Genomic DNA, 27,692 nt, shown 5'->3' with positions numbered 1-27,692 from the left:
ACACTTTCTGGCACAGGATGGTGGCTCTCTCAGCAGGCCGGGAGCCAGCAGGGCACACAGACCTAGGTTCTGGTTTACCTGTAAGGCCTTGTTCGGCAGCGGGGGACACTGAGGCAGGCTCTACTGCGAAACACCGGGAGGCATATACAGGTGCTCTCCGGCACCGGGCAGGTGCACGGCCTGGGCAGAGACATCTCTGTACCCCTCTGCCGCTGGACAAGGGGTGGAGACAGGGCCCCAGAGACCCCAGCCGCAGCCACGATGCACGCTGTGCCCTTGGAAACACCAGGAAGCCCAGACAGTCGCAGGCAGACAGGCAGCAGGTGCGCGCCCCTTGCAGGGTGGTGGGAGAGGGCGGGTGCAGGGGGGGCGCCCAGGAGCTCCCAAACGGACGCAGGGGCCCCCGAGGGCGGGAAGGACGCGCGGGCAGCGGCCCAGGAGCAGCGCAGGCTCGGCGCCTCCCCGGCGGAGGCGGCCACTGTCGGCTGCAGCGCGGGGGGCGGGGGCGCAGGGGCGGGAGGCGCCGTCCGGGCCCTCCCCTTGCCCCGCCCCCGGTCGGCGCCCTTGGCCGCGGGCGCGTTGTTGGTTTCGGGTTGTCAGGCAGCGGCGGTGCAGCCGGGCTGCCAGGGACCCGCGGCCGGGCTCGGCCATGCCCGCTGTCGCCGCCTGAGCCCCTCCACCCGCCGCAAGCATGAAGGACAGCGGGGACTCCAAGGACCAGCAGCTCATGGTGAGACCCCGACGACCTCCTCCTCGCCCCCATCCATAGCTCTGACCCTGCACAGTCACAGCAGCCCTGTGCCCTGGCCCCCCGCTAAGAGGACTCGACGGTCGGGGGTGCAGGAGGGAGCTGGAGGGGGGGGGGACTGTCCAGAGCAACTTTCCCCAAGTCCTGGATGCCAAGAAGGAAGGTATCACAGCTGATGCCTGAAGGCAGCGGGGCTCCAACCCCACACTCTCCCTTTACACCTTCCCACCAGGGGACCCCCCCAAACCCCAAAGCTTGAGCAGAGGGGTCTCTGGGGCGAGACTGCTCTCTGATCTAGAAAAGCCAGGGGCAGCGCCGGAAAGCGGGAGTTTCCCCTAGCCCTGTGGGGTCTGGAGCTTAAAGGGATTGGGAATCAGAGGTGGGCAGACAGGACCCCCCCCCCCAGGTGCCGGAGCTGCTGGCATGGGGTTGAGAGAGGCTGGTTACTGGGGTGCAGCCCAGATGCTGTCCAGTATTTCAGAGAAGTGTGGAAGCAACCAAGACGCACCGCCTCCCTGAGCCCTGGGGGCTGGGGCAGATGAGGTGTGAGTGAGGGTCTCCGGAGCAAGTAGCGACTGAATACAGACCCCTGGCGGTGCCTGGACGGCTCAGTCAGTTAAGCATCTGACTCTTGCTCTCAGTCCAGGTCTTGAATTTGGGGTTGTGAGTTCAAGTCCCGTGTTGGGCTCCATGCTGGGTGTGGAATCTACTTAAAAAAAAAAAAAAAAAAAAAAAGACAGACTCCTGATTATCAGCGGTGCCATGTCAAAGCAACGAGGGGGAGGCTCAGTGACTCCAAGGTCACTGCCCCTCCCCTCCCTCACCCTGGGGTGGCCCATACCCTAACTCCCAAGGCCTTGGAAGGGAGGGCCTCGTCACCAGCAGGTGGGTGACAATGCAACTGCAGGATAATGCCGCCCCCAGACACCCTGCCTCTACAGGGTAAATTTATGGCTCCAAAGAGGAGTTTGACCACAGCCCCAAGAAAGCCCCAGGCTCTGGAATATTCTCTCTGGCAGTTTAGAATGTGCCTCTTGAAAATGGCTGCCTTGGCCTGCATGGCCTCCATCCCCCCAGGGCAGGGAAGGAGGATCCTCCCTCTCCCACTCGTGGGGTGTGGGGTTTGGCCAAGGAGGCCGCCCGTAAAGATGATCTAGCAGACAGCAGAGGTCCCTCGGAGGGTGATGTTCTTACTTGGCGTGAGGGTCCATCAGTGATACCCAGCAGGCATTTCCCCTTGGCCGGCAGAAGAAATGCACCCCCTTGTTCTCTGGGTCTCATCCTGAGACGCATGCACAGGATGAAGACCCACCAGCTCTTACTGGCTGGAGACTGGGGAGAGGAGGGAGCACCCCATGGTGCTGTGCTGGGTAGGAACACGGTCACGGGTTGTAAGGACATCAAGGTGAAGCTCCGTGGGCCCAGCCCCGGCCCCGGCCTGCCACCAACCGGGGCTGCTCCAGTGCCCAGGCTCCAGGTTCAAAGCCCTGGGGAGCTGCAGGTGCTTTATTTGGGCGTGTGACTGATGCAGGCTGGAGGAGCAGACGACTCTCTCCCCTGGGGCCAGGGCTCCCGGGGAAATTCAGAGACTCGCACGGTGCCCACCTGCCATGGACCCGCTCCCCTCCCCGCCAGCAGTGGCCTTGAACCACTGCGTTTTCCTTAAGACCAAGGGGGCCTGGGATGGCCGCACAGGGGAGCGCCCAGGGGGCTTGCCCAGGGAAATCCCGGGGTCCTCTCGTCCCTCTGTCTGCCCAGCCAGGCCCTCTCCTTCTAATCTCGGGGATGTGCCTTCCCTCCTAGGTGGCACTCCGGGTCCGGCCCATCAGCGTGGCAGAGCTGGAGGAAGGAGCCACGCTCATCGCCCATAAAGTGGACGAGCAGGTACCCGGGGCTGTGGCCGGGAGCCGAAAGGGCAGGGCAGAGGTCTGCTCACACCTGGCAGGGCAGGCACCTGCTCACCGGGTGGGGCAGGAGGGTCCCCTGTGGCTTGCAGCATCACCCTTCCTCCATCCACTGAACCCTTAGTTGTGTCATTGATGACACTGTCAAGAAAGCCAGGGTTCTTCTTCCAGGAAGCCTTCCCAGATTGATCCAAGGAGAGCTGAAAGCTTCCCTAGTGTGTGCGGTTGAGGGAGGGGCTGTGCTCCCCAATCCAGCCATAAAAATTTCACATACCTTCCATGGGCCCGACGTGGTCTAGAGCTCAAGCCTACACCCGGTTCATGTTTTGCAAAGACTGTGTTTCGTGAAGTCTTTGGATATCTGGTTGTTCTCCTGGTCCTCATGTCGCTGTGATGAGGTGGGCAGGGCGAGTCCCACGTACGTCCGCACAGGAGGCAAATCTTTACCAAGTACCCAGAACACACTGGGGCAGCGCTCGGAGCTGGAAACCACAGAGAGCAGAAAAGACCCTGCCCTTCCTCCGGTACCTTAGGGTCCCATACAGGGCGACAAAATGCTAATCAAAGAATTAACCCCAAAGAGGCCGGTGGAGAAATGCATGTGTGGTCCTGGGCCCGGACTCTGGCCCAGCGCAGAGGTCAGAGGTCGGGGAGGGCTCCCTCAGGAGATGGTGCTCGAGGCAAAGCAGGAGAGGCGAAGGGTACTTTGGATGTGCGCGAAGGGAGACCTTTCGGCCAAAGGCCATAGCACGTGCAAAGGCAAAGGGTGACAGCAAAGGCCGGTGTGGCTCAAGCAGGAGAGAGAGGGCCGACGGGGGATGTGGCAGGGGCCAGACTGCGCACTCTTAGATCACGGCCCGGAGGTCCATTTGGGTAAGCAGGTGAGGGTGCAGGTGCCGGGGTGGGGGTGGGCACAGAGGTGGGACGGCTCAGCGGCTGCTGCTGCTGGCTTCTCCTGACTGTCGGGGCTCATCGAGATGCCAGGATATCCTGGCGAGTCAGAGAAGTCCAGCGGCACTGCGCCGTACAGCGAAGGGCCCAAGTGGGCACCTGCTGGGCCCGGTGGGCTGGACTCGGGAAGCCCAAGGGCCGTGAGACGTGAGCTGGAGGCAGGCCAGCCAGCCTGCATGTCCGCCTGCCTCTGGGCTCCCCTAAGGACGGGTGCCCACCCCTGCCTCTTCCTTCAGCTCCGATGGGCACAGCAGAGCCCAGGCCCACCAGCCTCCTGATTTCCTCTTCCTCTGGCCACTTTTTTTTGAAAGATTTTTTTTTTTAAATGAGAGATAGAGATTGTGAGAGAGAAAGGAGGAGGAGGAGAGGGAGAGGGACAAGCAGACTGTGTGCTGAGCACAGAGCCTGATGGGGGGCTCAATCTCAGGACCCTGAGATCAGGGCCTGAGCCGAAACCAAGAGTCGGCTCCCTTAATGGACAGAGCCGCCCAGGTGCCCCTCCTCTGTTCACTCTTGGGAAAGGGTAGCCTTCCTCAGAGACCTCGGAGAAAGCAGGGGGTGGCTGGGAGGACCCTGTCTGGCTCCTGGGTAGGCCTGGCTGGAGGAGGGTGAGTACACCTGACTGGTGCGGGGTAGGTCCTGTCACTGCCAGCCGTGTGGCGTTGGACAGGTTGCTTCTAGGAGCCTCACCCGCCTCATCTGCCACCGTAAGGACCTCTCTAGAAGGTCTTTGTGGGTTACTGCCTGCTTGGTGCTTCCCTGGTACCTTGGAACCCAGTAGGAGTAAATAGCTGTGAGTGGACAGCATCAATTAGCGGCCGAATTCTCCCCAGAGCTGCTGGGTTGGCCCATGAGAGGGGCCTGATGAGCCAGAAACCTCCTTCCAGGCAGGGGCCACTCCCTGTTTGTCCAACTTGTCCCCCAGAATATCAGGTCCTCGGGGCTGGGACAATGATGGTTCTCTTTCTGGGCTGCTCCTGGCTCCCGGCCGGAGTGGGGGCTGATGGATATTAACTGGCGTTGATGGAAGCACTCTCTAGGGCGCAGCCCATTGTGTGCCCACACACGCCACACACTGGCTCCTTTCTGTCCTTGTGAGCAGAGAGGGAGGGTCCCGCCCAATCAGGCCAAGCAGTATCTCTAAGAAGGTTCTGGGCTGGGCAGTCCTAACAGGGCTGCTCCTTTGTTAGCTTAGAGATGCAGGGAGGCTCCTCTGAGCAGTATGGGCTCGAGGCTGTCAGCACAGACTCCGGGGCCTGCAGGGAAAGCGCTGGGCTTCTGGCCTCGAGCGCCTCCTGTCCCCACGGGGTTCGAAGAGGGCTTGCCTGGCCTGCGTTTTTGGAATAGCCACAGCACGTGGCAGGCTGGGAACCTCCTAAAACCCTGCCATCCCTCCACTGACAAATAGGGCCCTGGAAAGCAGGAGGGGGGACACAGGGGTCCGAGAGGCCAGAGGGACGGCCCACTTGCCTTGCCTTCCTCTCTGACCCCATTTCCCACCCCCAGGCTTCTGTCCTTCTCCGGTGACCCCCACAGTGTGTCTGCAGGCCTGACCCTCCCAGCCTGCATCTCCGACCCTGGGGGGGTTTCAGGGATGCAGGCTCCGTTGCCTTCACTGACCGAGTAGCGCTGTTCCTTCCACCTGAGGTCTGGAGCCTGGAGGGCCTATGGGGGGACCTTGGGAGCATCCCCAGGACACCATGGCCACAGAGTCTCTTCCTAGCCAAGATGCAGGAGGGCCCAAGCGGCCTCACGGTGCCCTGCATCCTCTGAAGCAGACGTGTGGCTGGGATGAAGTTGCCCCGTACCCGCCGCTTTCCATTGCTCTCTTGCTCGTGACCACCTTGGTCCATGTGGCTCAGTGCCACAGAGGAGCTCCCCGACCCAGATTCTTCTAGCCTGGGATTCTGGGCTCTGCCTCCCCTCTGTGTTGGGTGAGTTACCTTTCCCCGGATGTTGCCGTCGCGGGCCTGGGGGTGAGAGGAGCCGCTGAGCAGAGCAGCCCAGGGGCCACTGTCGGTCCTGGTGGTCAGCAGAGAGCCATGCTGCCAAGGCCCACCCGTCGTGGGTTCGCAGTGGGTTCTGAGTTGGGAAAGGTGGACCGACTTGGCTTGGGCCACCATGAGGGGTCCTAGGACAGCCTCCCTCAGAGCTAGGCATTGTTCTGGAGATGCTCAGGTTGTAGCAACAAGGCTCTGCAGAGGTGGACAATCCCACAGGCAAAGTGTGCTCCGGGGATAGGAGGCCAGTGTGCCTGGATTCTGGGGAGGCTGGAGTGAGGGTGGAGATTCGTAAAGGGGATGGTCTGGGGGCCTTGGCAGGCTTGTGGTCTTAGGGTCCCCCTTGCAATCCAGCACCAGAATCATAAGACCTTCGGAGGTTTTTGTGGGCTAATGTATGCACAGTGCTTCCAAGCGCGTGGCACACAGTAGGGGTCTAATAGATGGTAGTTTATGTAAGGGCTGAAATACGGGATGGCTTCCAGCCTAGAGGTAAGTGACACTTGGCCCGCCTCCTGTGTCAGAGCTCTCACCCCAACGGTCCCCTAATGGTCACCTCCCCACCCATGTGTTCCTGGAAGACTGTCCGTAGGAGCTCGGTCTTCTACTAGCACCTGAGCGGGGCTGGACCCTGACCCCAGGCCCCTCGGGGATGCCATCGACGACCGCGAAGAGACAGCAGGTGCAAGCCGAGAGGCTGCTGGGGCCCACGAGATCCCGGGTAGGAGAAGCTCTACATCCTCCCTCCCGGTCCCCTCCTCCAACCTAGCCCACAGCCTGCTGGCCCTCCTCCCTGCCTTCCAGGTGGTTTGCCTACAGGATTTAAGTCACCGACAATATGTGTAATCCCCTAATTAGCCTTTGTCTGCTCCAAATCCCACTGTCACCCCTGGGCTCCTGGGGTCCTGTCCGAGGAGCCACGCCCAGGCCCTCAGGTCCTGGCCAGCCTCCAGCCTCTTTGTCCTCGTTGGAAGACTGGGCATTAAGGATCTGCTCCACACTGCGCGAGAGCTTTGGGAGGCTTACAGGAGATCATGGCAGGAAGAGCCCAGCCACAGGCACAGCTCCTGCGAAAGAGAAAGAAAGTGTAGGGTGACAGATGCCAAGGGTCACACATGAGTGCTGTGGGGGGCGCCCACCTTCAGCCCCCTTCCCTACCCACCCATCTTCCGGGTGCTTCTCGGCCCTGTTGCCCCAAAGAGCTAAGCCTGGCAGGGAGTGACTGGGAAGGGATCTGAGGGTTCTCTACCATGTGCCCCCCCACCAACCCTCTCCCCAACCATCTCCCCGGCCTCTCCCTGCCCCAGCCAACCACTCATCTACTTTCCATCTTTATGCATCTGCCAATTCTGGATGCTTCATATAAATGGAATCTTGCACTCTGTGGTCCTTCGTGTCTGGCTCTGTCACTGAGCATCATGTTTTCAAGAGTGGCCCCCATTCCCCACTCCCCAGGTGTCCGCACTTTCTTCCTTTTTGAGGCTGGATGACATCCCACGGGGATGGATGGACATTTTGTTGGCCCCTCATCAGGTGATGGGTGTTCGGGTTGTTTCCCACTTCTTGGCTGTTGGGAATAAGGCTGCCAGGATGTAGGATCCTCACACCTAGTGACTGGATGGGTGCGAGGCAGGTGCTAGGTCAAGAAGCAGCTGCATGCGGCTGCTTCCCCAGAGATGCTGATTCAGCGACTTTGGGCAGTGCCTGGGGGTTGGCCTCTTGCAGGGTCCCTGGGGGACTCCAATGGAGGTGTTTGCAAGCCATGACGGATGCAGCCCTATCTACACCCTCGAGGTGAGGCCTCCCCTCATCCTGGGCCTCAGGCCCCCCAGAGTCCTGTAGGCAGGTGGGGGCCTGGGCAGGTGTGGCTCTGTGCAGAGCAGCCAGCTGGGCCTTGGTGGCTTTATGAGCTCGGCGGGCTCCCCTCCCATCCTTTCTGCCTAGCCGGAAGGGGACAGCCTTCTTGGGTTCAAAGTCTCCATTCTTGAGAGCGCTCCCAGGATGGTACCCTTACAACTAGAAACCCGACCAGCAACAAATTCTCCTTCTTAAAGAAACAGCAAACAAAAATCCAGAAGCAGCCTCACAAGGGCGCTACCCACCTCGAGTCAGCTTCAGTCTTGCCCTGGCGTGTTTACACCCTGAGAATAACGGGGCTGCTTGCCGGGCTCCCTGGACTGGAGCTGGAATCTCCCAGATTGGGGCCTTCCCAGGGTCTGCCTCTCAGCTGGGGCTTCCTGAGTAGGCTGGTTGTGTTGGTGTGAGCTCTTCTCTCAAGGCGATGGCCCTGTCAGTCCTCCCCAACTTCTAACTGGAAAGAACTTGAGGCCCAGAGAGGTGATGTCGTCTCCGCAAGGTCACCCAGCAGTGTTGACCCCCCAACCCGATTTATGGCACCCCTTTCCTTGGAGATCTCCACTGCCGGTCTCGAAGGCTTGAGGAGGAATGATGTAGGTCAGAGGTTTTCAGTGGCGGGGCCGGGGGAAGGGGGTGGTGCTGATTCTTGCCCTCCAGGGGACATTTGGCTATGCCACAGCTGGGAGGAAGTTGTGTTACTGGCACCTGATGGCCAGTGATGCTGCTACGTGGCCTGCAGTGCCCAGGACAGGTCCCCTAAGAGCGAGCCTGTCCCGAGTGTCAGTAGTGCCAGGACTGAGCAACCCTGGCCTGCGTCTCGCCACCTGGAGGCCGGGAAGAAGCCAATTAAAACTGCAACGCTGAGCAGAGCGCAGGCAGCTTAGTGGCGCGTAGCCGGAAGAACCCGTGTTACGCTTTGTCCGAGGTATTTCTCACCTAGGAGATGCTGGGGAGGAGCCCGGTCTACACGGGGACAGAGTTTACACACATCCGCCCGCTAGCCCGAGGCCCCGTCCTGCCTGCATGGATCTTGGGCTTCCAGACTCAATGTCTGGAACCGTGGAAAAGGCAAAATCTGCCCTGAATTAAGAGCAGGTCTGAGAGGGAGGCAGGGGGGCCTCTGCTGAGCCTGGAAGCCCGGAACTTGGGGAGCAGAGCCCGCCTTCCCCGCTCCTGGCCCTGCCTCCTGCCCTCTCGCCAGCGTTGGGAGGCCCCTGTGGATGCTGTGTGATCCATGTCCCCGCCGAGCCTCCCAGGGGCAGGTGGCCGGCCTGCCATGGGCGGGAAAGAGGATGACCCGGGGATCGCGGAGGTGAGGGCCACCTCAGGGCTGAGGGAGGGTCCAGGTTCCGACAGACCGCACCCCCCTCCCTGCGGCGGGTGAGGCTGCCTCGGGTAATGGCACACTTTGCAAGACCAAAATAACGAAATACCACAGACGAAACGACTTTAACCACAGAAGTCGATTCTCCCACCATCCCGGAGGCCGGAAAGCCCAAAGGGTCGGCTCCTTCTGAGGGCCCCGAGGATGCGTCCAGGCCTCCCTGCTCGGCTGGCAGACGGCCGTCTTGTCCCGGTGTCCCTTCAGGTCCTCTTCCCGTGACACGTGTCTGTGTCCAAACTCGGCCTTTCCAGAAGGACAGCGGTCGTACTGGGTTTAGGGCCCCCACTACTCCAGAGCGACCTCATCTTAACCGGTTACATCTGCAGTGACCCCGTCTCCAAATAAAGTCACGTTCTGAGGTTCTGAGGGGTTAGAACTTCAACGTTTGAATCTGGGGAGGCCACAGTTCGACGCATAGCGGGTGGGCATTCGCCCAGCCAGGCTGCTTTTGCTCCGCTCCTTCACTCGGGAGGCAGGGGTGGTGGGTGGCCTGGTGCTCGGGGGAGCCCGGATCCTGGGACCAGCTCTGAGCTTGGCAAGTGCAGCTTTGGGATATCAGCAATCCGATTCCCCATCACAGCGAGGGATGCTGGGAGTGTCCAGGAAAACGTGTGCAAAGCACTTAGCACCGCGCCCGGCACACACAGAGCTCCCCCAAAGGCAGCTTTATTCAGCAAACATTCCTCAGGCATACGCTGGGCGCCGGCCAGGGTGACATTTAGGGGGTGCGTTGGAGGCTGCACAGGGGACAGCACGTGGCTCGCCTCTATGGCCATCTTGGGCTCACGCTCTGGAGATCCTATGAGTGAGGACAGGAGGGAAAGGCCCTGAGCGCTCCCCGCAACCCTGCATGTCTCACAAGAACCCCCTTGAGATTTCCGAGCCGAGAACCGATGCCCACAGCCTGCGTCTCACCCCATGGCCTTGCTCACGCTTTTCTCTAGAATGTTCCCCTCCCCTCCCATCTCTCTGCCAAGGCCTGCTGATCCTTTAAGACTCCGTGCTGGCACCACCTCTTCCAGGAAGCCTTCCGTAGTAGCCGTAAGGCAGGATCAGTGGCCCTCCCTACACTCTGCCTCCTGTCGAGTCAGCCATGGGGACACCACCTCTCCCTTTCTGCCTGTATACACAGGGCCCCCCTGCCCTGCGCGCCCTGTGCGGCTCTCTGGGGCGGCAGCCCGGAGCTCCCCTTCCCCAGCCCTCCGCGGCTCAGCTCCAGTTCACCTGGCCGAGGGGCACAGGGACTCCGTTGTGCGGCCGAGTGGACAGGGATGGGGGTGATGCTCGGGAGAGGGGTGGCGTGGGCTGGGGCCCAGGCAGATGGAGACCCAGACAAAGACCTCTTTAAGAGGGGTCACGGCAGCTGTGCTGACAATGTACTGATTCAGGAGCCCGGACAGCAAAGGAACCAAATGTCCGGGGTGCCTTGAACTCGGCAGTGCCCGGAGGCTGTTGGAAGGTGATCGGTGGGTGATGAGCATCTGTGCATGCTGCTCACCTCCCCCCTGCACCGCAGGCCCCCGGAGGGTGCCCCTCGGCCAGCCGCCCCCCCCCTCCCCGCGGCAGCAGGAGCGCTGGCGCCTCAGGGCTGAGAGCTGGCTCGGCTGGTCAGGTTCCTGCTGCACCCCACTGGGACCCATGCCAGGGGACTTGTAGGCGGCTCTGTCTTCATTGGGGTCTGAAACTTGATCAGAGCTTATGCTGCTGGCTTTGGGGCCTGAGATGGGAACCGGATCCTGGAGGAGGCTGGCAGGGCATTGGGGCTGAAGCCCTGAGGAGGTGGCTGGGGACAGGTGGGCACTCCACGTAACAGTGCGGGACCGGACGCCCTGCACTCACCTCCCTGTGGCCACCCAGCCTCTGGCAAGCTGCGAGCAGGTCAAGTCAGCGACCTCATTCTTTCCCTGCACAAAACCCCTGCCCAGCCCATCTGGAGCTCTACCCCACACCCCACCCCTGCCACCTGGTCTACCTGAAATTACCTGGTTGGATGAGACTTCTAGGTGAAACTACCGAGGCTGGGCCTCCTGGGGGAGATGCCTTACCCACTCTGTCCTCCCTCCTCCATGAGAATCCCCGGAGAGGGCCCTGCTGGGATCCCCAGAGTCAGACCAGTCTACGTGCAGTGAGCACAGGTGTGTATCTACTGCCAGCATCCAGGTAGTGAAGGGGCAGAGAGTTGACATCAGCGCACACCTAAGTGCTGTGAGGAGTCTGGTGGGAGTCCCAAGCTGTGGCCCTTCCAGGACGGGACCTTCTAAATCCTGGCACTCAAAGGGGCTGCCCCCAGAGGGACCCACTGTGGATCTCCCAAAGGTATGGAGCCGGGCTGGCCTCCAGGCTGGCCTCCGGCTACCTCACTGTCAGCCCCGTCTCTCTCTCGGGGTGATTGCCCCTCGTGCCTTGTCTGTTCTCAAGCCCTTTTCAGGGCTGTCACCGGCCCAGGATGGGAGCTCTGTCATGGTCTGTGCAACCTAGGATGGCACTAGGACAGCCCATCCTCCTCAGTGCCTGTCCTCTGTTGGGACTCAGTTTGCCTCTTTGGTCAGCATCTCATCACCAGAGTCACATTAGGTAGGGCTGGTGGGCATAGTGGGTGCTGAGGCCTCACTTGGCAGGGGGACACCCTCCCACCATGACACCCCACCCTGCAAGGCCCCCGAGGGAGCAGAAGGAGCATTGAAAGGTTCACAATGGTGGGGAGGGAGCCCAGGAGCCAGGCTTCCAGGGCTCCAGTCCTGGCCCCACCATTCCTTAACTATGTGACTTTGGGTCCCAGTGTCACCATCTGAGGGTAATAATTACAAATTCATTTGAAAGCGGTGGGTGAAGATGAGCTATTGTTATTACGTGCCAGGATGAGGGGCTGAGTGTGAAGGTGCCCACTCCCTCCCTCTTAACCACCCAGTGGGAACTGGGAGCGGAGGGCGCCTGCGACCACCATCGGCCCCGGAGCACAGCTGGGACTTGTTTTGCCCTTGCTCTCCAGCATGAGCCTGGGTGCTCCCGAACACAGAACTGCCTCTCCGGCGGCACCCCAAGGAGGTGTGGGGTGCCCGAGGAGGACAGGGACCCAACCTGGCGGCTCAGCTCCCCAGGGGACTCAGGCAGGCCCAGAGCCCGTGGCATCCCGGTGGCCCCCTCCTCAGTGACGGTGGGGGGGTGTCACCTGCATCATCCCCGCTGTCCCTCCTCACATCCCCTTGAATGAAGACCCTTGGGCACTTAGCATATGCCCCGTGCTATGCCCACACACGCCACACACATCATCTCATGGGCTCGCCATAGCCCTGCAGGCCCGTCTGGCGGAGGAAGAGACCCAGGCCCGGGCAGTTAAAGTGCCCACTCAAGGCCACTCTGCTAACAAGGGTAGCATGGGCATGTGGACCTTGCCCTGACTTACTCTCCCACCTTGTCCTAAATCCCCCCTGGCTCCAGCCCTCCCACACATCTTTGAATGTCTTCTGGCATTTTCGTGAGTCTGGGCATAGTCTCTCCTCCTTCCCCAGGCCAAGAACCTCTGGCCAAGACCCAGCCTCCTTCCTCTGCTCCTTCCCTCAGAGTCCAAGACTGGGCTTAGCACACGCAGGACACTCGGGTCAAGGGAAGGGCAGAGTGGAGCTGGGTGTGGAGCAGGCTTGGAGATTGTTCTGGAAAATAGGTCCCTTGATTACCTTGGAGCAGAGGAGGAGCCTGGTGAGGTCCCTTGTGTATCCTCCCAGCGCCCCCCACCCCCACATGCATACAGAGCATAGATGCCCCTACCCGGCAGGGAGGGGAGCCCAGGGATGGCCAACCTGTAGCATCATCCTAGCTTCCAACCCTGGGCCCCTGCTCCCACCCCCAGCTCAGGCTTAAGGCTGCAGGGGCCATTGATAAGTCACCCCACGCCGCCCTCTCTGACACCATTGGACAGTCCCCAAGCCCAGCGTGCTTTCCTCGCCCCCGTCACCCAGCAGTCAGTGGCTCTTTGCTCCACCCCTGGGTCTCCCTGCTGACTGAGGGCAGGGTGCAGAGGGGTGAGGCAGGGAGGGTCTCAGGTGCCGCACAGAAGTGGGGAAGGGGCTGCAGGCTTTGAACCCAGATCCCGGGTTTTGAGTCCTGGTCCCCCACCTGCTGGTACGTGAGCTTAGACAGGTGACTTCTCTGGGTCCCATGTCCTCATCTGTAGATGGGAATGATTATGGGCCTCACCGCCTGGCCTTGGAGTGGGGGGTTGAGCAAGTCTATGTGTCCAAAGGGCTTGGGATCCCTGGGTGGCGCAGCGGTTTGGCGCCTGCCTTTGGCCCAGGGCGCGATCATGGAGACCCGGGATCGAATCCCACGTCGGGCTCCCGGTGCATGGAGCCTGCTTCTCTCCCTCTGCCTGTGTCTCTGCCTCTCTCTCTCTCTCTCTCTGTGACTATAATAAATAAATAAAAATTAAAAAAAAAAAAAAAAAACAGAGGGCTTAAAGCAGGTCCCGACACACAATAAATATGTAATAAATGGAAGCCTTTGTTGCTGTTCCTCCCCCTTCAGTAGAGGTACACGGGCGTGGTGTCACAATTAGAGGAAGGGCCCCTCAGGTCCCTCATGGCCCTCTCAGCATCCTTGGGGCAATGTTAGGTGTTAGGAGGCTTCCCCTTGGGGCATCCAGATCAGACACCCAGGAGCAGATGGGGCAGGGCTGGGCTTGGGCTCGGGGACCTATGACCTCAATGTGAGGCCATGGCTCCCTGGTGACAGCCAGAGGCCCCTCGGGGCCTTTTGCAGATGGTGGTTCTCATGGACCCGATGGAGGACCCTGACGACGTCCTGCGGGCACACCGTTCCCGGGAGAAGTCCTACCTGTTTGACGTGGCCTTTGACTTCACTGCCACCCAGGTGAGGGAGGGTCTGGGCCTAGGGACATACAGGAGCCTCTCTCCAACCTTTGTCCTCCCTCCCATCCCCACCCCACCCAGGACAGAGCCCGCAGGGGACCTGCCACTGACCCTCAGCCTTCCCTCCACTGCTCGCTCTCTGGCTTCCCACTCTCCCGGGGCCCCATGCGCACAAATGTGCCCGTGCCTGCATGGCTTGCGCCCAGCCTCCTGCAGCAACACATCTGAGTCGGTGTGCGGAAGCCACCCTCCGTGGGCACCCACCTGCCACACCCCCGGGCTGGCCCCCACGGGAGCTGGAGGAGGGCGCGTGAAGCCCATCTGGTGCAGGGAGCAGAGACTCGGGGAAGCTGACACCCTCCCAGGGACCCCTGTCTTGGCCATCTGGGGGATGCTCCCAGGAGCAGATGTAATGCGTCGTCGGGGCAGGGTGGGGTAGGGAGCAGGTGTCTCAGGTGTCCTGAGCTCTTTCTCAGGCTGGTGTCCCCCATGGGGTGAAAGCAGAGACCCCCAGCCTCCACTCCCCGCCCCTGCTTCTCCTCGGGCTGAGAGCCCCAGAAACAGAAGCTGCCGAGCTGGGGCCCAGGACGCGCCAGTCGGTATGCGAGCTCTGCCCTGCCTGTACCCCGGGCCCCTGACGGGTCTGCTCTTCCCGGCAGGAGATGGTGTATCAGGCCACTACCAAGAGCCTCATCGACGGCGTCATCTCAGGCTACAATGCCACTGTCTTTGCTTATGGCCCCACAGGTGACGGCGGGGCCCAGCCCGTGGGACAAGACTGCATGCCCCATCCGTCCCCTGGAGGACCAAGCCCCCTTGGCCTCCATCAGGGAACTACTCTGGCCCCAGCTGAGGTTGGGGAATCAAGGATTGTGCTGATCCAAACGCCCACAGGGCCCTCTGACCCCAGAGGCCCCTTCCCCAGTCAAGAACGCCAGCCTCCCCGCCCCCTGCCTCCCTGGCCATTTTCGGGGGGTTCCCAGGCTTGAGGATGGACCCAGGTTTGCCAGAAGACCCTGTCCAGCAAAGCCGCGCTTCCGACCCCCACCCCACTCACCCACCACCTTCTTCTGTCCCAGGCTGTGGGAAAACCTACACCATGCTGGGCACAGACCACGAGCCTGGCATCTACGTTCGGACCCTCAATGACCTCTTCCGTGCCATTGAGGAGACCAGCAACGACATGGAGTATGAGGTGTCCATGTCCTACCTGGAGGTGAGCCCTCCCCTGACCGCAGCTTAGGCAAGAGGCCCCTCGGACAGCCGCACACATGTCGTTGGCCCCACTCTGCAAAAATCTGAGGTCCAGAGAGGTTATACCACTAGGCCAACATCAGCCAGTTAGCGAGGGGGCAGGGATTCAAACTCAGGATCCTAGAGCTTGAAAGCCAAGCCCTGAAAAAAATAAAATAAAATAATAAAATAAAATGAAATAAAATATAAAATAATAAAATAAAATAAGAAATCCAAGCCCTAGCCATCATGCCACACCTCAAAGTAGCCTTGACCCTAAGCAAAGCGTTCAGCCACCCTCCCAGATGGCTTAGCCCCTCGCCATCACCAAGGGCCCCTTCCCCAAACGGTGTGAGCCCTGCCACGCCATCTCCAGGCACCGTGTGCATGGGGACAGGTGAGACCCACATACCCAGGAAGGCCTGAACCTGCCGGCCTTTATACCCGGCCACAGCTGGGGGAGAGCCACCACCAGGCAGCCAGGGGACAGCGTGCAGGGGACAGAAGAAGCAGACACGCCAGAGGGCTGCACTCCGCCTGGCTCCTGGCTGCCCCGACTCCCTGTGGGAGCTGGTGATCTCCTGGGTGACAGCTCAGGAAGGGCAGGGAAGCGTTGCAGCCTCAGCCAGCTGGCGTTGACTCAGCCAGCGAGATGCACCTGGGGGGGGGGGGGTGCGCGGAGAAGTAGTGGAAGGGTTGCCTAGCAACAAGCAGGGCTGGCCATCGGTCAGGTCCCCCTCTTCTGCTCAGCGCCTGGCCTGCCTGCAAAGGGGATCCCACCTGGTCCTGAAGCTTCCTGAATCCTGGGTTCTGGCCGCCCAGGGTTTCCCTGTGGATGCTAAAGGCCCCTGACCCCCCAGCCCATAGAAAGGACGGGGTCTTTGTCCTTAACCAGAGTTTCTCTGGGAGGAGCCCGGAGCTCCCAGGCTGGGGCTCAGAATGTGGCAGCGCCTGTCCCCTTCTCGCTCAAGACGGGTGGGGATCTGGTCCCTGTCTGGACCTCCAGCCCTTAGGCTCCTGGTAACACCTGTCCCCCGCCCCTCCCCCGGCCGGCCCCTCAGATCTACAATGAGATGATCCGGGACCTGCTGAACCCCGCCCTGGGGTACCTAGAGCTGAGAGAGGACTCCAAAGGGGTGATCCAGGTGGCTGGGATCACCGAGGTCTCCACTATCAATGCCAAAGAGGCAAGTCTTGTGCAGCCAGTGGAGCAGTGGAGAGGGACATTCTGCCCTGTGGGGCAGGAGGGGACAGAGGACTGCAGCCAGGGAGTCACTACCCCCTCAGCTGGGACAGGGGCCCAGGCAGGGGTTGGGGCAAGAGCAGGGGCCAGGGGAGGGACTGGGGCAGGGCCAGAGAGGGGGGAGGCTGAGGCCAGAGCGGGGGCTGAGGCTGGGGCAGGGTGGGCTGGAGCAGGGGCTGGGACAGACACAGAGGATCCCGCCCCCATGCCTCCTGCCCCTGTGCCCCTGTTGCGCTGACCCCAGGGCGGGCCATAATAGGCAACCAGCCTCCAGACTGGCCCACCCCAGCCTCCAAGATGCAGGGCGTGGGGGCAACCCCGTGGTCCCCCAACAGTGCTGTCCTCCCCACCCACTGCCCACCCAGATCATGCAGCTGCTGATGAAGGGGAACCGGCAAAGGACCCAGGAGCCCACGGCTGCCAACCAGACGTCCTCTCGCTCCCACGCCGTGCTCCAGGTGGCTGTGCGCCAGCGCAGCCGGGTCAAGAACGTTCTGCAGGAGGTGCGGCAGGGCCGCCTGTTCATGATTGACCTGGCGGGCTCTGAGCGTGCCTCCCAGGTGAGGTCAGCTCCCCCCAGACCGGGGAGAATGTTCTGGGGGGTTGGGGAGAGGGCAGGGGTGCTGACCTCCTTGCTCCCCAGGAGATCGGCCGGGAGCCATCCTGGGCAGGGGGGGTGGGGCGGTGGGGGGAGAGCCTGGTAAGGGACTGAGGAGTGTCACAGAGGAACAGGAGGGGAAGGGGGTACCCCACTGTTTGTAGGACGGGGCCGGGGATGAGGAGGGTTTCTCCAAGAAGGACTGGTGGCCCTGGAGGAGGTCAGCGGGAATGAGGGTACGTGGGCCCAGATGAGGAGCTGGGATAGGGGAGACGACCTTCTGACTCAGGGGGCCCTGCCTGCCACGTTGAGGAGAGAGGAAGGCCCATCGCCAGTTCTCAGAGCATTTGTCTGGCCCTGCCGCTAAGCCCTGCTTACCTGGCTCTGTGGCCTGGGGGGGGGGTCCCCGCCCCAACGGTGTCCCCCACTGGGTAGGCCCGGGTCCCCCTCCTTCGGGCAAACCGGGAGGTTTCACGGTCCCCCCAGTGATGAGGCCAGGTGATGTCACTGCTAGCAAATGCCAGGGACAGGCCAGCGGCCAGGGAGATTTCATGTTCAAACACGTGGGATTAGGTTTAAACAGGGGGGTTCAGGAAGCACACCCCTCTCTCCCAGGAAGGCCTTCCGGGAGGGACACAGCGGAGCAGCGGGGAGGGGGGGTGCCCCGAGGCCCCAGCTCTGAGAGCCAGGCAGCTTTGGGCAGAGCCTCCTCCTCGGCCTTGACACTGTCCCCTTGGGCCCAAGGAAAGGACAAGAACCCAGCACACACGTACACTCGTGCGCTCGCACACTCATTTCCCTACACACTCACACACACACATTCTTTCTTCCACACACACACTCATTCCCTCACATTCTCTCTCTGCCCCCCCCCCCCACACACACACACACTCACACACTTCCCTCCTTCCCCTGGAGCCAGGTGCCACCACCAGGGAAGCCTCAGCCTCCTGCCGTGTCATTCTTGGGGCCCTGGGGCCAGTCCCCCCCGGGGGGGGGGGACAGAGAGCCAGACTCTCAACGGTCCTCAGAAGCCTTCCGTCCCTCACTCTTCAGAGGCCTTCCTGTTCTCCCACCTTCTCGAATGCCCTCGATGACCCCTGGGAGGAGGGCAAGACCAGGCCCTCCGTCACCGCCACATTTCCAAGTCCCAAGGGAGAGGGAGGCGCCTTGGCCCAGGGTCCCCTGGGCGGCGGTGAAGCCCGTCCCCTGCCCCCGCTCACCCCGCAGACGCAGAACCGAGGGCAGCGCATGAAGGAGGGCGCCCACATCAACCGCTCGCTGCTGGCGCTGGGCAACTGCATCAACGCGCTGAGCGACAAGAGCAGCAACAAGTACATCAACTATCGGGACAGCAAGCTCACCCGGCTCCTGAAGGTACCGCTGCACGGGCCGGGGCGCTGGGCACCCGGAGTGGGGCTGCCAGATGAGCAAATAAAAATACAGGGCGCCGGGGTGGCTCAGTCCGTGAAGTGTCTGCCGTTGGCTCAGGTCATGATCTCAGAGTCCTGGGATAGAGCCCCGAGTTGAGCTCCCTGCTCCGCGGAGAGTCTGCTTCTCCCTCTCCCTCTGCCCCTTCCCACCCCCGCTCATGCTCACTCTCCCTCTCTCTCTCTCAAATAAATAAGTAAAATCTTAAAAAATAACGGCCACCTAGCTACAGCTGAATTTCAGATAGACAACAGAATTTGTTTCAGCATAAGTATGTCCCACACAACATTTGGGATATACTTATACTTTAAAAAAGCATTCATTGTTTATCTGACACTCAAATTTTACGAGGTGACCCTGACCCAAGAGTGGGCAGCAGGGAAGGAAAGGCGCAGCACCTGACACCCCCCCCAAGGGCTGCAGGTCTGAGGGGACCAAGACCTGCCTGGATTTGGGGGTTCCAGTGGTCGTCAGCCTCATGGATCAGAGTGTCTGCTGTCTGGGGACCTGCCCCTGGCTGGACCTCACCCAACTAGACTAGCTCCCTTCTTCCTGAAGCAACCTCGGCCGTCGGGGAAATACTATTTCCATTTACAGACAAGAAAACTAAGCGCAAAGGGGTTAAGTAGCCTTCCCCAGGGCCCACGGTAGTACGTGCTGGAAGACAGAGTCTGTGGCCCCGTATAACTGCAGCGTCACCCCAGCCCGCCACCAGCCCACCACCACCAGGGCGCCCACAAGCTGGGAGGTGGGACGGTGGCATGATTGCTGCCCTTTTAAAAAGCAAGGAAGCCAAGCATTAGGGAAGTGAAGAGCTTGCCTGAGGTCACTGTGCTGCTAACTCGGGGTGGGAGTCTGGGATCCCCACCTCCCACCCCTGTGGAGTCGGGGATCCCCACCTCCCACCCCTCCTCCCCTCCCCTCCTCCCTCCCCAGGGCTCTTCATATGGAACGGGGCCACATTCAACCTTCATGCCCGGGGCCCCTGTCCCCCTTCCCTCACTCCAGCCGAAAGGGCAGTGCCATCAGCAGTCAGAAATGGGGGGCCTGGGGGTCACTTGAGAGGCTAGAGGTGATGAGAGAGGGAGCCCACAGGACACCTTTCCACTCGGGTTCCCAGCTGCCACGGCTGCTGCCTTTTCTCATTCTCTTGTATGAAGGGAGGGAAAAGGAAAGCGATGGGTTGGGGGGGCGGGGGTGAGGGCTGACCCGGGTCGGAGACTGGAAAGTTTCACATGGAAATTTGGAACAGAAACCAGAAGTGGAAGGAGGGACAGAAGGAGGGGGGGGATGGCTGGACCCAGGACCCTGGGGAGGCGGGCCCGGGCCCACCGCAGCCCACCCTCCCTGCCACCCAGGATTCCCTGGGCGGGAACAGCCGCACCGTGATGATCGCACACATCAGCCCCGCCAGCAGCGCCTTCGAGGAGTCCCGGAACACCCTGACCTACGCCGGCCGCGCCAAGAACATCAAGACCAGGGTGAGGGCCCTTCCTGAGCCAAGATGCGGGCCCCGGAGGGCTCCCTGCCACCCCACCCCACCCTCTGGAGCCGGCCACCACGGCACTGGCCTCCTTCCCCAGCCCCGTGTCACCCCGTGCCTTTCCCCGCCTGCCAGGAAGCCTGTGCACCTGCCGGAAGCCCACTGCTCCCGAGGGTCCCCTCCACCTTGTTTAAGGTCACTTGAATGCCCCCCGCCCCATCCCCTGCCAGCCTCAGTTTTCCTTTCCAGTTGCCCATTCAGACATTGACATTTTCAAAGCCCCCAATCTAACTGTCAGGCCATCATGATTCTGAGCGCTTCCCTGCGTCCCCTCCTTTGCTCCTCGAGCGAGGCCTGACTCCCTACACTCCCATCTCCAAGTTGAAGGAATCGAGGCTGAAGGAAGTTAAGTGACTTCCCAGCTGGGCAGTGATGGACGGCACTGAGACCCTATAGAAGTGGCCCTGCCTGCCTCCCGAGCCCACATTGTCACCCTCGGGCAAAGGCGTTAGGACCCCCGGAAGCCTCTCTCAAGCCACGTGTGTGGAAGGGTGGGAATGGACACACGCCAGATAGAACTTAGCAACACTCCTGCAACACGACACTTCACAGCCACCGTCCCAGGGGCTTTGTGTGTTACCCCAGCACTCCGGAAACTCAACGGGTGGAGGAGGCCTGTCCCTGAAACAATTCATTGATGGTTCAGAATATTATTAATAGTGGCAAGTGATGCCAACAGCAGGTGCTGAGACAGCGAAGGAACGAGGAGATGGGGTGGCAGGGCCTGGTGGAGCTTTCTGGGGACTGCGAGTGGGCCTCTGAAGGATGGGGAGGACATTCTAGAAGAGGTGGGTAGCAGTAAGCGTGTGATTTCAAGGGCAGGAAGGAGATGGTGTCTGTGATAGGAGTGGGGACAACAGGACAATTCGTCAACCAGAGCAGAACGTTCCCGATGGAGCAGTGATCAAATGAAAACTGAGAGGAGTGCCCTGGTGGCTCAGTCCTGATTTCAGCTCAGGTCTTGATGTCAGGGTTGTGGGATCTAGCCCCACATGGCGCTCCCCGCTCAGCGTGGAGTCTGCTTGAGATTCTCTCCCTCTCCCTCTGCACCTCCCCTGGCTCATGCATGTTCTATCTCTAAATTAAATAAATAAAAAATGTTAAGGTAGAAACTGAGATAGTGGTGGGTCCAGGTGAAGGAATTAGGGCATTCCTCCCAGGCAGTAGGGAGTCACTGAAGGTTGATGAGCAGAGGAAGCAGCATTTTAGGAGTCTGGGTCTGGTAGAGGCATGGAGTGTGATAGGTTGTGGGGTTGGAAGCCGGGTTGGGCGGGGGGAGAGAAAGAGAAGACACGGCAGGCTGACCCCAGCATCCGGGGTGACTGGACCTGCTCTGCCCTCCCCGCTGTGCCCCCACAGGTGAAGCAGAACCTGCTCAACGTCTCCTACCACATCGCCCAGTACACCAGCATCATCTCGGACCTTCGGGGCGAGATCCAGAGGCTCAAATGCAAGATCGATGAGCAGGGTGGGCGGGGTCCGGCCCAGGGCCGGCTGGAGCGGGGTGACATTCGCCACATCCAAGGTGTGTGCGGCGGGAGCGGGGCGGGGGGGGTGGTCTGCGTTTGTGGGAGCCCATCTCCGGGAGCCCTCCTAGCCTGTCTCAGATTGCTCAGGGGCTAAGGCTCAGGCTCAGGCTTTTTCTGGGCAGGTAGCCTTGGGCTAATCACTCAGCCGCTCTGCGCCTTCTGTCCTTCAAGGGTCAGATAGAACAGTGATCTCTGTCCCAGAGATTTAACATTAATTAAGATTAGATGAGATCACACAAGTGAGACACATGTGAGCGTTCAGCTGCGGCGGGCGGGGGGCCCACTCTCAGGGCTGCGAGGCTGTGCCCAGCGGAACGGGTACCTTTCTCTTGTAGATTTGTCTTTGCTTTGATGGTTTTCCAACAGAGGACAAGTGTCTAAGGGGCACCTTTTTATAGTTGGTGCTATAAGGGCTAGTGGAAGCCCAGTTCATGCAGAGGAGCTGAGAGTTCCCCTTGGGCTGCAGCCTGAAGACTCCATTTGGAAATGGGGTGTGGGAGGAAGTAGTAATAATCTAGGGGGGTCTTTTGAGAAGAGTTGGTCAGACAGGAAGTAGTTTGGGAAGAAAGGGAAGAGGGGGACGCCTGGGTGGCTCAGAGGTTGAGCACCTGCCGTTGGCTCTGGCCATGATCCCCGGGGTCCGGGGATTTGGTCCCGCATCGGGCTCCCTGCAGGGAGCCTGCTTCTCCCTCTGCCTGTCTCTGCTTCTCTGTGTGTGTCTCTCAAGAATAAATAAATTAAATCTTAAAAAAAAAAAAGAAGAAGAAGAAGAGGAAAGGGATAAGGGCAGGCCCCAAATAGACCTTCCTGGCCTGACCCTCCTGCCTCCACTGACTTCTGCATCCTCTGGGCAGCCGAGGTCCAACTGCACAGTGCGCAGGGTGAGCAGGCCGAGATGGGACAGCTGCGGGAGCAGCTTATCAGCGCTTTCCAGGAGCAGATGGACGTGCGGAGACGCCTGCTGGAGCTGGAGAATCACGCCATGGAGGTCCAGATTGACACCTCCCGCCACCTGCTCACCATTGCTGGGTAAGCACCCCCTGCCCCAGGGCCGCCCACGTCCTACTCTGGGTCCTAGGACAGAGGGGCTGGGAGCTGTAGCCGCACGCTATGCCCCCCACCCCGCGGCCTGACTCCCCTGCCTCCCTGGGGTGGGGCTGCGGCAGCTGGGAGCACGAGAAGTCCCGCAGGGCGCTCAAATGGCGGGAGGAGCAGCGGAAAGAATCCTACACCAAGGATGACAGCGAGAAGGACTCGGACACGGGTGATGACCAGCCAGACACCCTGGAGCCCCCAGAGGTGGCCTCGGCCCGGGAGAGCATTGCCGCTCTGGTGGGGGAGCAGAAGAAGCTGAGGAAGCAGAAGGTGCCTGGGTCTGGGGGCAGGAGGGAATGGCCTGAGAGGCCCAGGCCAGAAGGGGCTGGGGGTGGGGTGCAGGAGGACTCAGACCTGGGAGCTCAGGCCTCAGATCCTCTGTGAGCTTGCTAGATTCCTCCTTTGTGACTCGCTTCCTCATCTACAAAACGGCAGTAGTCCTGGTGGGGTTATTGGGGAGACTAAATCAATGCCTTTTGCATACCAAGAACTCAAAAAAAAAAAGTGGTAGTCAGTATTTTAATTAGGGTTTTTCCAGATAATGGATATTTTCTTTCTGTTCTGGAGCATACGCAAACCAGGGGGGCCATGGTTTTGGGGGGCCATGATGAGCCCTGAGGGGGACAGAGGGGCTGGGGTCGGGCCGGTATCCCTGGAGCTGATTCCAGGGGCAGATGGTTTCAGGGTGGCCAGAAAGTGTGTCCAGAGGGGGCATTTGGGGGCAGCCCCTGGTTGCGGGGCCCAAGACGAAGGTTTGAGGGTTAGGCTCAGAATGGGGCTTCAGCCTGGAGGGTGCTCGGGGGCTGGAGGGGTCGGGTGTGGGGGTTAGGACCAGCCCCGGCGCTGACCCCCCACCCCGGCCCCCAGCTGGCGCTGGAGCAGCGCTGCCGGGAGCTGCGCGCGCGGGGCCGGCGCCTGGAGGAGACGCTGCCGCGGCGCATCGGCTCGGAGGAGCAGCGCCAGGTGCTCAGCCTGCTGTGCCGCGTGCACGAGCTCGAGGTGGAGAACACGGAGATGCAGTCGCACGCGCTGCTCCGGGACGGCGCGCTCCGCCACCGCCGCGAGGCCGTGCGCCGCCTGGAGCAGCACCGCAGCCTCTGCGACGAGATCATCCAAGGCCAGCGCCAGGTCATCGACGGTAGGCCCCGGGCGCCCCGAGCCACCCAGGGGCCCCCGAGGCCCGGGGAGGGACCCGGGGCCCGCGCTGAGCCCTGCCCCTCCCTCTCTCCACCCCCACCCCCCAGACTACAACCTGGCCGTCCCGCAGCACCTGGAGGAGCTGTATGAAGTGTACCTGCGGGAGCTGGAGGAGGGCAGCCTGGAGCGGGCCACCATCATGGACCGGGTGGCCTCCAGGGCCCTGCAGGTGGGAGCGTGGGCAGGCCTGGGCACGGGTATGAGCACAGGTAGGGATGGAGGGGGGCATGCCCCAGGCAATGCCTGCAGGTCGCTGGGGTGCGGATGGGACCAGGCTGGCTGGCACCCCAGGGACTTAGCCCTCCTTCCTTCTCACCCCGCCCAAAGCCTCACCCGAGTAAGGTGCCTGTCCCAGGTCATTCTTCTCTGGCACTTGTCCCTACCCAGAGTCTGAAGGTCAGGATTGGTTATCTGAGCGATCACAAATGGCCCCCCAGGAGACAAGGTCATCAGGCGGTGCTACTGGGGATGCCTAGCAGACCCCAGTTTATCCCCTGTGAGCCAGAATACAAACCCACTGCTCTCCTCCCCCACACCTAGGCCCTAGTCGCCTTGCGTGCCTTTGTCACCCTTTGCCGTCACCTGGTCCAAGACCAAGTCTTCTGACTGTCCTCCCCCTGCCGCCTTCCCTCCCCAGGACAGCTCCTTGCCCAAAATTACCCCAGCAGGAACCACGCTGACACCAGAGTCTGACCCAGAGAATGTGAAGACGCTGATCTCTGAAGTCCAGCGCCTGCAGGACAGCATCCTCCCTCCCCTCAGCGCGGAGAGGTGAGGCCAGAGACCGCTTCCCGCCAGTCCTGCCAGCCTGAGCCACCACCCGCTGAGCCGTATCCCAGGGATGCCAACCCAGTTTGGGGCTAAGTCCATGGGGCAGGAATGAAAGGGAGAAGGTGGCACGAGTCTGGAGCCAGGACCCCTAGGTTCTCTCTCCCGTCACACAAACAGTTCTCCCCACCCTGGGGTGGAGTTGGGACCTTAGTGGGTCCAGCCCAGTCAACAGCCGCCATCCTCCTCTGCCAACCTCAGTGAAGCCAACCGTGTGTTCAAAGCCAGTCCTCGAGCCTGGCAGGTGAAGAGCTCCTCTGTGCCCACCCCACCCCCCATCCAGATCGGCAGCCTGGTGACCCAGGAGGTGAGCACGGAGCGCCACTGCCGGGGGTGGGGGCACAGGGCAGACACCCCATGGTTGGGATGGAGCCTTCCCAAGATGGCCTTCACCCCTGAGGCCCCGCTGTCTCTGCTGAGTAAGACACGAGGCCCCTGGTGGGTCCAATGCCTTTGTCTTCTCAACCACTTCACCTGCAGGCCCCCACTCAGGACAGCCTGGTGAGCCCCAGCAGCCAGATCAACTCTTCCCCCGACAGCAGCGAGACTCTGTCGGAGATCCCCTTGTCCTCCAAAGGTGCGCCCCCTGCCAGCCCGGTCAACGTGAGCCCAGCAGCATCTGAACCGTTCAGATCACCCAGTCCGTGCCCTGTGCGCTGCTGGATGCACCCAAGCGTTTGGAGCTACCCATTCTATACAGAGGCCCCAGTGCCCAGAGAGGATTAGCCACCTGCTCAAGGACGCACAGAGGGCTGAGGACACAATCAGAAGCCCGAATGGGGAGCACATGGCACTCAGGATCCTGTCCCCCTTCCCATCCAGTAGTAATTCTAAGAGCAAATATAGATGGAATCCCCACCCCGAAGCCCACTTTCTCAGTTAGTCCTCACAGTAACCCTACAGGGTTAGTTTCACCATCCCCAGTTACAGGTGAAGGTAAAGCTCAGAAATTTGCCCCAAGTTTCTTAAATAGCAAGCGAGGGCTGGAATTGGGACCCAGGCCTTCTGGATCTGCTCATGTCCTCCCTTATTGTCAGGAGAAGGAGGGGGTGGAGGTTGTGGGAGGGGGAGGGATATGTGGTCTTGACCCCAGGTTGCGTGCTCCTTCCTTCTGTCCCGCTGCAGAGAGGAAGGAGATCCTGACCGGCACCAAGTGCATCTCGGTGAAGGCTGCGCGGCGGCGCTCGCGGGCTTTGGGCAGCGAGGGGCGCCACCTGCTGCCACCTGCCCGGGAGCGCGGCAGCCTGTCTCCGCACTCGCCCAGCGAGGCTGACGACTCGCAGCCACCCGGCCCTCTGGCCTGCAAGCGGCCGCCCAGCCCCACCCTGCAGCACGCTGCCAGTGAGGACAACCTGTCTAGCAGCACAGGCGAGGCCCCGTCCCAGGCAGCCGGGCACAGTGGCGACGGCACCGGGCCCTGGATGCGGGGCCAGAAGAAAAGCCCGGGCAAGAAACGGGAGGAGTCACTGGAGGCCAAGAGGAGGAAGCGGAGGTCCCGGTCCTTTGAGGTCACGGGGCAAGGGGTGAGACGAAAGACTGGGGGATGATGACGTGTCTGCGCCCCTTTGCTGTGGATGGGAACCTGGGGGCTGGATTCCTCCAGAGGCCCCAGGACACCTTCAGTCCCTGTCCCCCAGGCTGGCATAGGAGGCATGCAGGGGGGCGGGCATCCAGGGCAGATCCGTGTAGCAGATCCCATACAGCCCGGACTCACCTCACTGTTCTCCCACACAGCTTTCCCGCCCCAAGACACACCTCCTGGGGCCCCGTCCCATGGAGAGTGTCTCGGATCACAGGGTGCCAGTGTGCGGACACCCAGCCCCTGGTACCCGGCATCTGGGGAAGGTCATGCTGCCTTTGGCCAAGGTCAAACTCCCTCCAAGCCAGAGCACAGGTCAGTACCACCCAAGGAAGGAATGGGGACGGGAGCCCTTGGCCAGCCCAGGGAGGAGGCATGTTGAGCTCCCCGTCCCTATGGCTACGCATTGCTGGAAACCGGGTTCTCATGGAGTATCTGTGAGACTGGCATCTGGGGGTTGTGCCCCCTGGGAGTTCAAGGCCACGGGGTGACCCGAGAGGGAGTGAGAGGAATTCCTAAACCCCTGTTCCTGGCCCTTCCCCTGTTGCAGGCCCTGGGGACTCCTCACCCCTCACTGTTCACTCCAACCCAGCTGGTATTTCCCGACGGGCTGCCCGTGGGCCCCGCCTGGCTCACGGCACAAGCACCCACGGCAAAGACGGACGCTTCCGGCATACCTGAGGGGTCCTGTCTGGAACCGGCCCTCCTGCCCCCAAGCCTGGATGGGGTGTAGCAGAAAATGGGAGATGGAGGCTGGGCAGATGGGGGTCGCCTGTGAGCAGGAGCTCAGGCTCTCAGAAAGCTGGGGCTCCTGAGACCCAGGAATTATGAGGGTGTCTGCCCAGCAGCTCCATGCTTTCAGTGCCACTGGGGAAGGGAGGTAAGCTCAGGAGGCATGGCCAGGATGACAGGACTTCCTGGCCTCCCAGCCCCGGATAGAACCCTGTTGCCAAAACCCTGTAGAGACCTGGGGCCGGACTCAGCCTTGGAGATGGGAGGGGGAAGGGAGCTGTTAGTGGGACGGGGTCCTGAGCCCACATCCGGGGCAAGGGTATCTCGGATGGTTGGGGAAGGAGCCCACAGTCATTTCGGAAGAGTCTGGTTGGGGCAGAGGAGGGAATCTGGTTTTGTTACTTGGCGGTGTAACAATAAAATCCCATTTGGGTCTTGATGGTTGTGTTGGAAACTAGACCTTGTCTGGAATGTAAGGGGGGGCCATGACTGATTAAGAGGCAACCCAGCTGCCTTCCTCCTCCCTCCCCGACACCCCATCCCCCTGTGGCTGGTTACACTGCACCAACCTACAAACACCTGGCGGGGGGGCGGGGGGAACGGGTTTTTCCTCTAGCCGGTTCCTAGGAAGGGTGAGGCCGGCAAAGTCCGTTCATGCCCCACCCCACAAGCCTTCACACCTTCCTCGCTCCCTCCCATGAGAGGTCAGAGACCTGGGGTGGCTCAGAACATAAAAAGCCTAATTACCCAGACGGGGGTGGGGGTGGTACCCTCTGGAAATCAGGGCTCAGAAACTGCCCAGCTAAGTAAGCCTCGTGGCTTCAAGGTGAGAAAACTCGAGCAAGAGGTCCTGGAGTCGTCCCCCCCCCCCACCCCGCATTTTCCCAGGCTGGCCCATGTGGTTGCTCTTACCTGCCCTGTTCCAGGTGGGGGTGGGGGCCCTGGGTAAAAGCTAATGAAAGAAGGGGGAACCCC

At 61.2% G+C, this 27,692-nt stretch overlaps 1 protein-coding gene across 4 annotated transcripts; it reads left to right on the top strand.

The window, feature by feature from the left end:
* Positions 1-547: 547 nt before the first annotated feature.
* Positions 548-27,156, top strand: KIF19 (kinesin family member 19). 4 transcript variants are annotated; one of them, XM_025999679.2, is made up of 20 exons: positions 548-730; positions 2,552-2,632; positions 13,600-13,710; positions 14,369-14,456; positions 14,789-14,925; positions 16,004-16,129; positions 16,551-16,745; positions 18,014-18,160; positions 19,573-19,695; positions 21,117-21,282; positions 22,141-22,315; positions 22,453-22,651; positions 23,249-23,519; positions 23,626-23,747; positions 24,216-24,349; positions 24,608-24,713; positions 24,887-24,983; positions 25,532-25,929; positions 26,141-26,300; positions 26,536-27,156. In XM_025999679.2, exons 1-20 carry the CDS (start codon positions 692-694, stop codon positions 26,664-26,666), a joined length of 3,006 nt encoding a protein of 1,001 aa, XP_025855464.2. In that variant the 5' UTR covers positions 548-691; the 3' UTR covers positions 26,667-27,156. The 4 variants fall into 4 exon arrangements, with proteins under 4 accessions (XP_025855464.2, XP_072602813.1, XP_025855461.2 ...); XM_072746712.1 differs by lacking the exon at positions 16,004-16,129 and having other exon boundaries at positions 571-730; XM_025999676.2 differs by having other exon boundaries at positions 571-730; positions 26,141-26,605.
* The last annotated feature ends 536 nt before the right edge of the window (positions 27,157-27,692 follow it).

Source organism: Vulpes vulpes, chromosome 2 (genome assembly GCF_048418805.1).
Source record: "Vulpes vulpes isolate BD-2025 chromosome 2, VulVul3, whole genome shotgun sequence".
NCBI classification, from domain to species: Eukaryota; Metazoa; Chordata; class Mammalia; order Carnivora; family Canidae; genus Vulpes; species Vulpes vulpes.
This window is presented reverse-complemented; position numbering and strand designations above follow the sequence as displayed.

Bases quoted from the DNA above. Each gene is read 5' to 3' on its own strand.
- KIF19 (XM_025999676.2), top strand. From the start codon at position 692: ATGAAGGACAGCGGGGACTCCAAGGACCAGCAGCTCATG. The intron at 13,711-14,368 runs GTGAGGGAGGGT...TCTTCCCGGCAG, and splicing joins TTGACTTCACTGCCACCCAG to GAGATGGTGTATCAGGCCAC. The intron at 24,714-24,886 runs GTGAGCACGGAG...CTTCACCTGCAG, and splicing joins GCAGCCTGGTGACCCAGGAG to GCCCCCACTCAGGACAGCCT.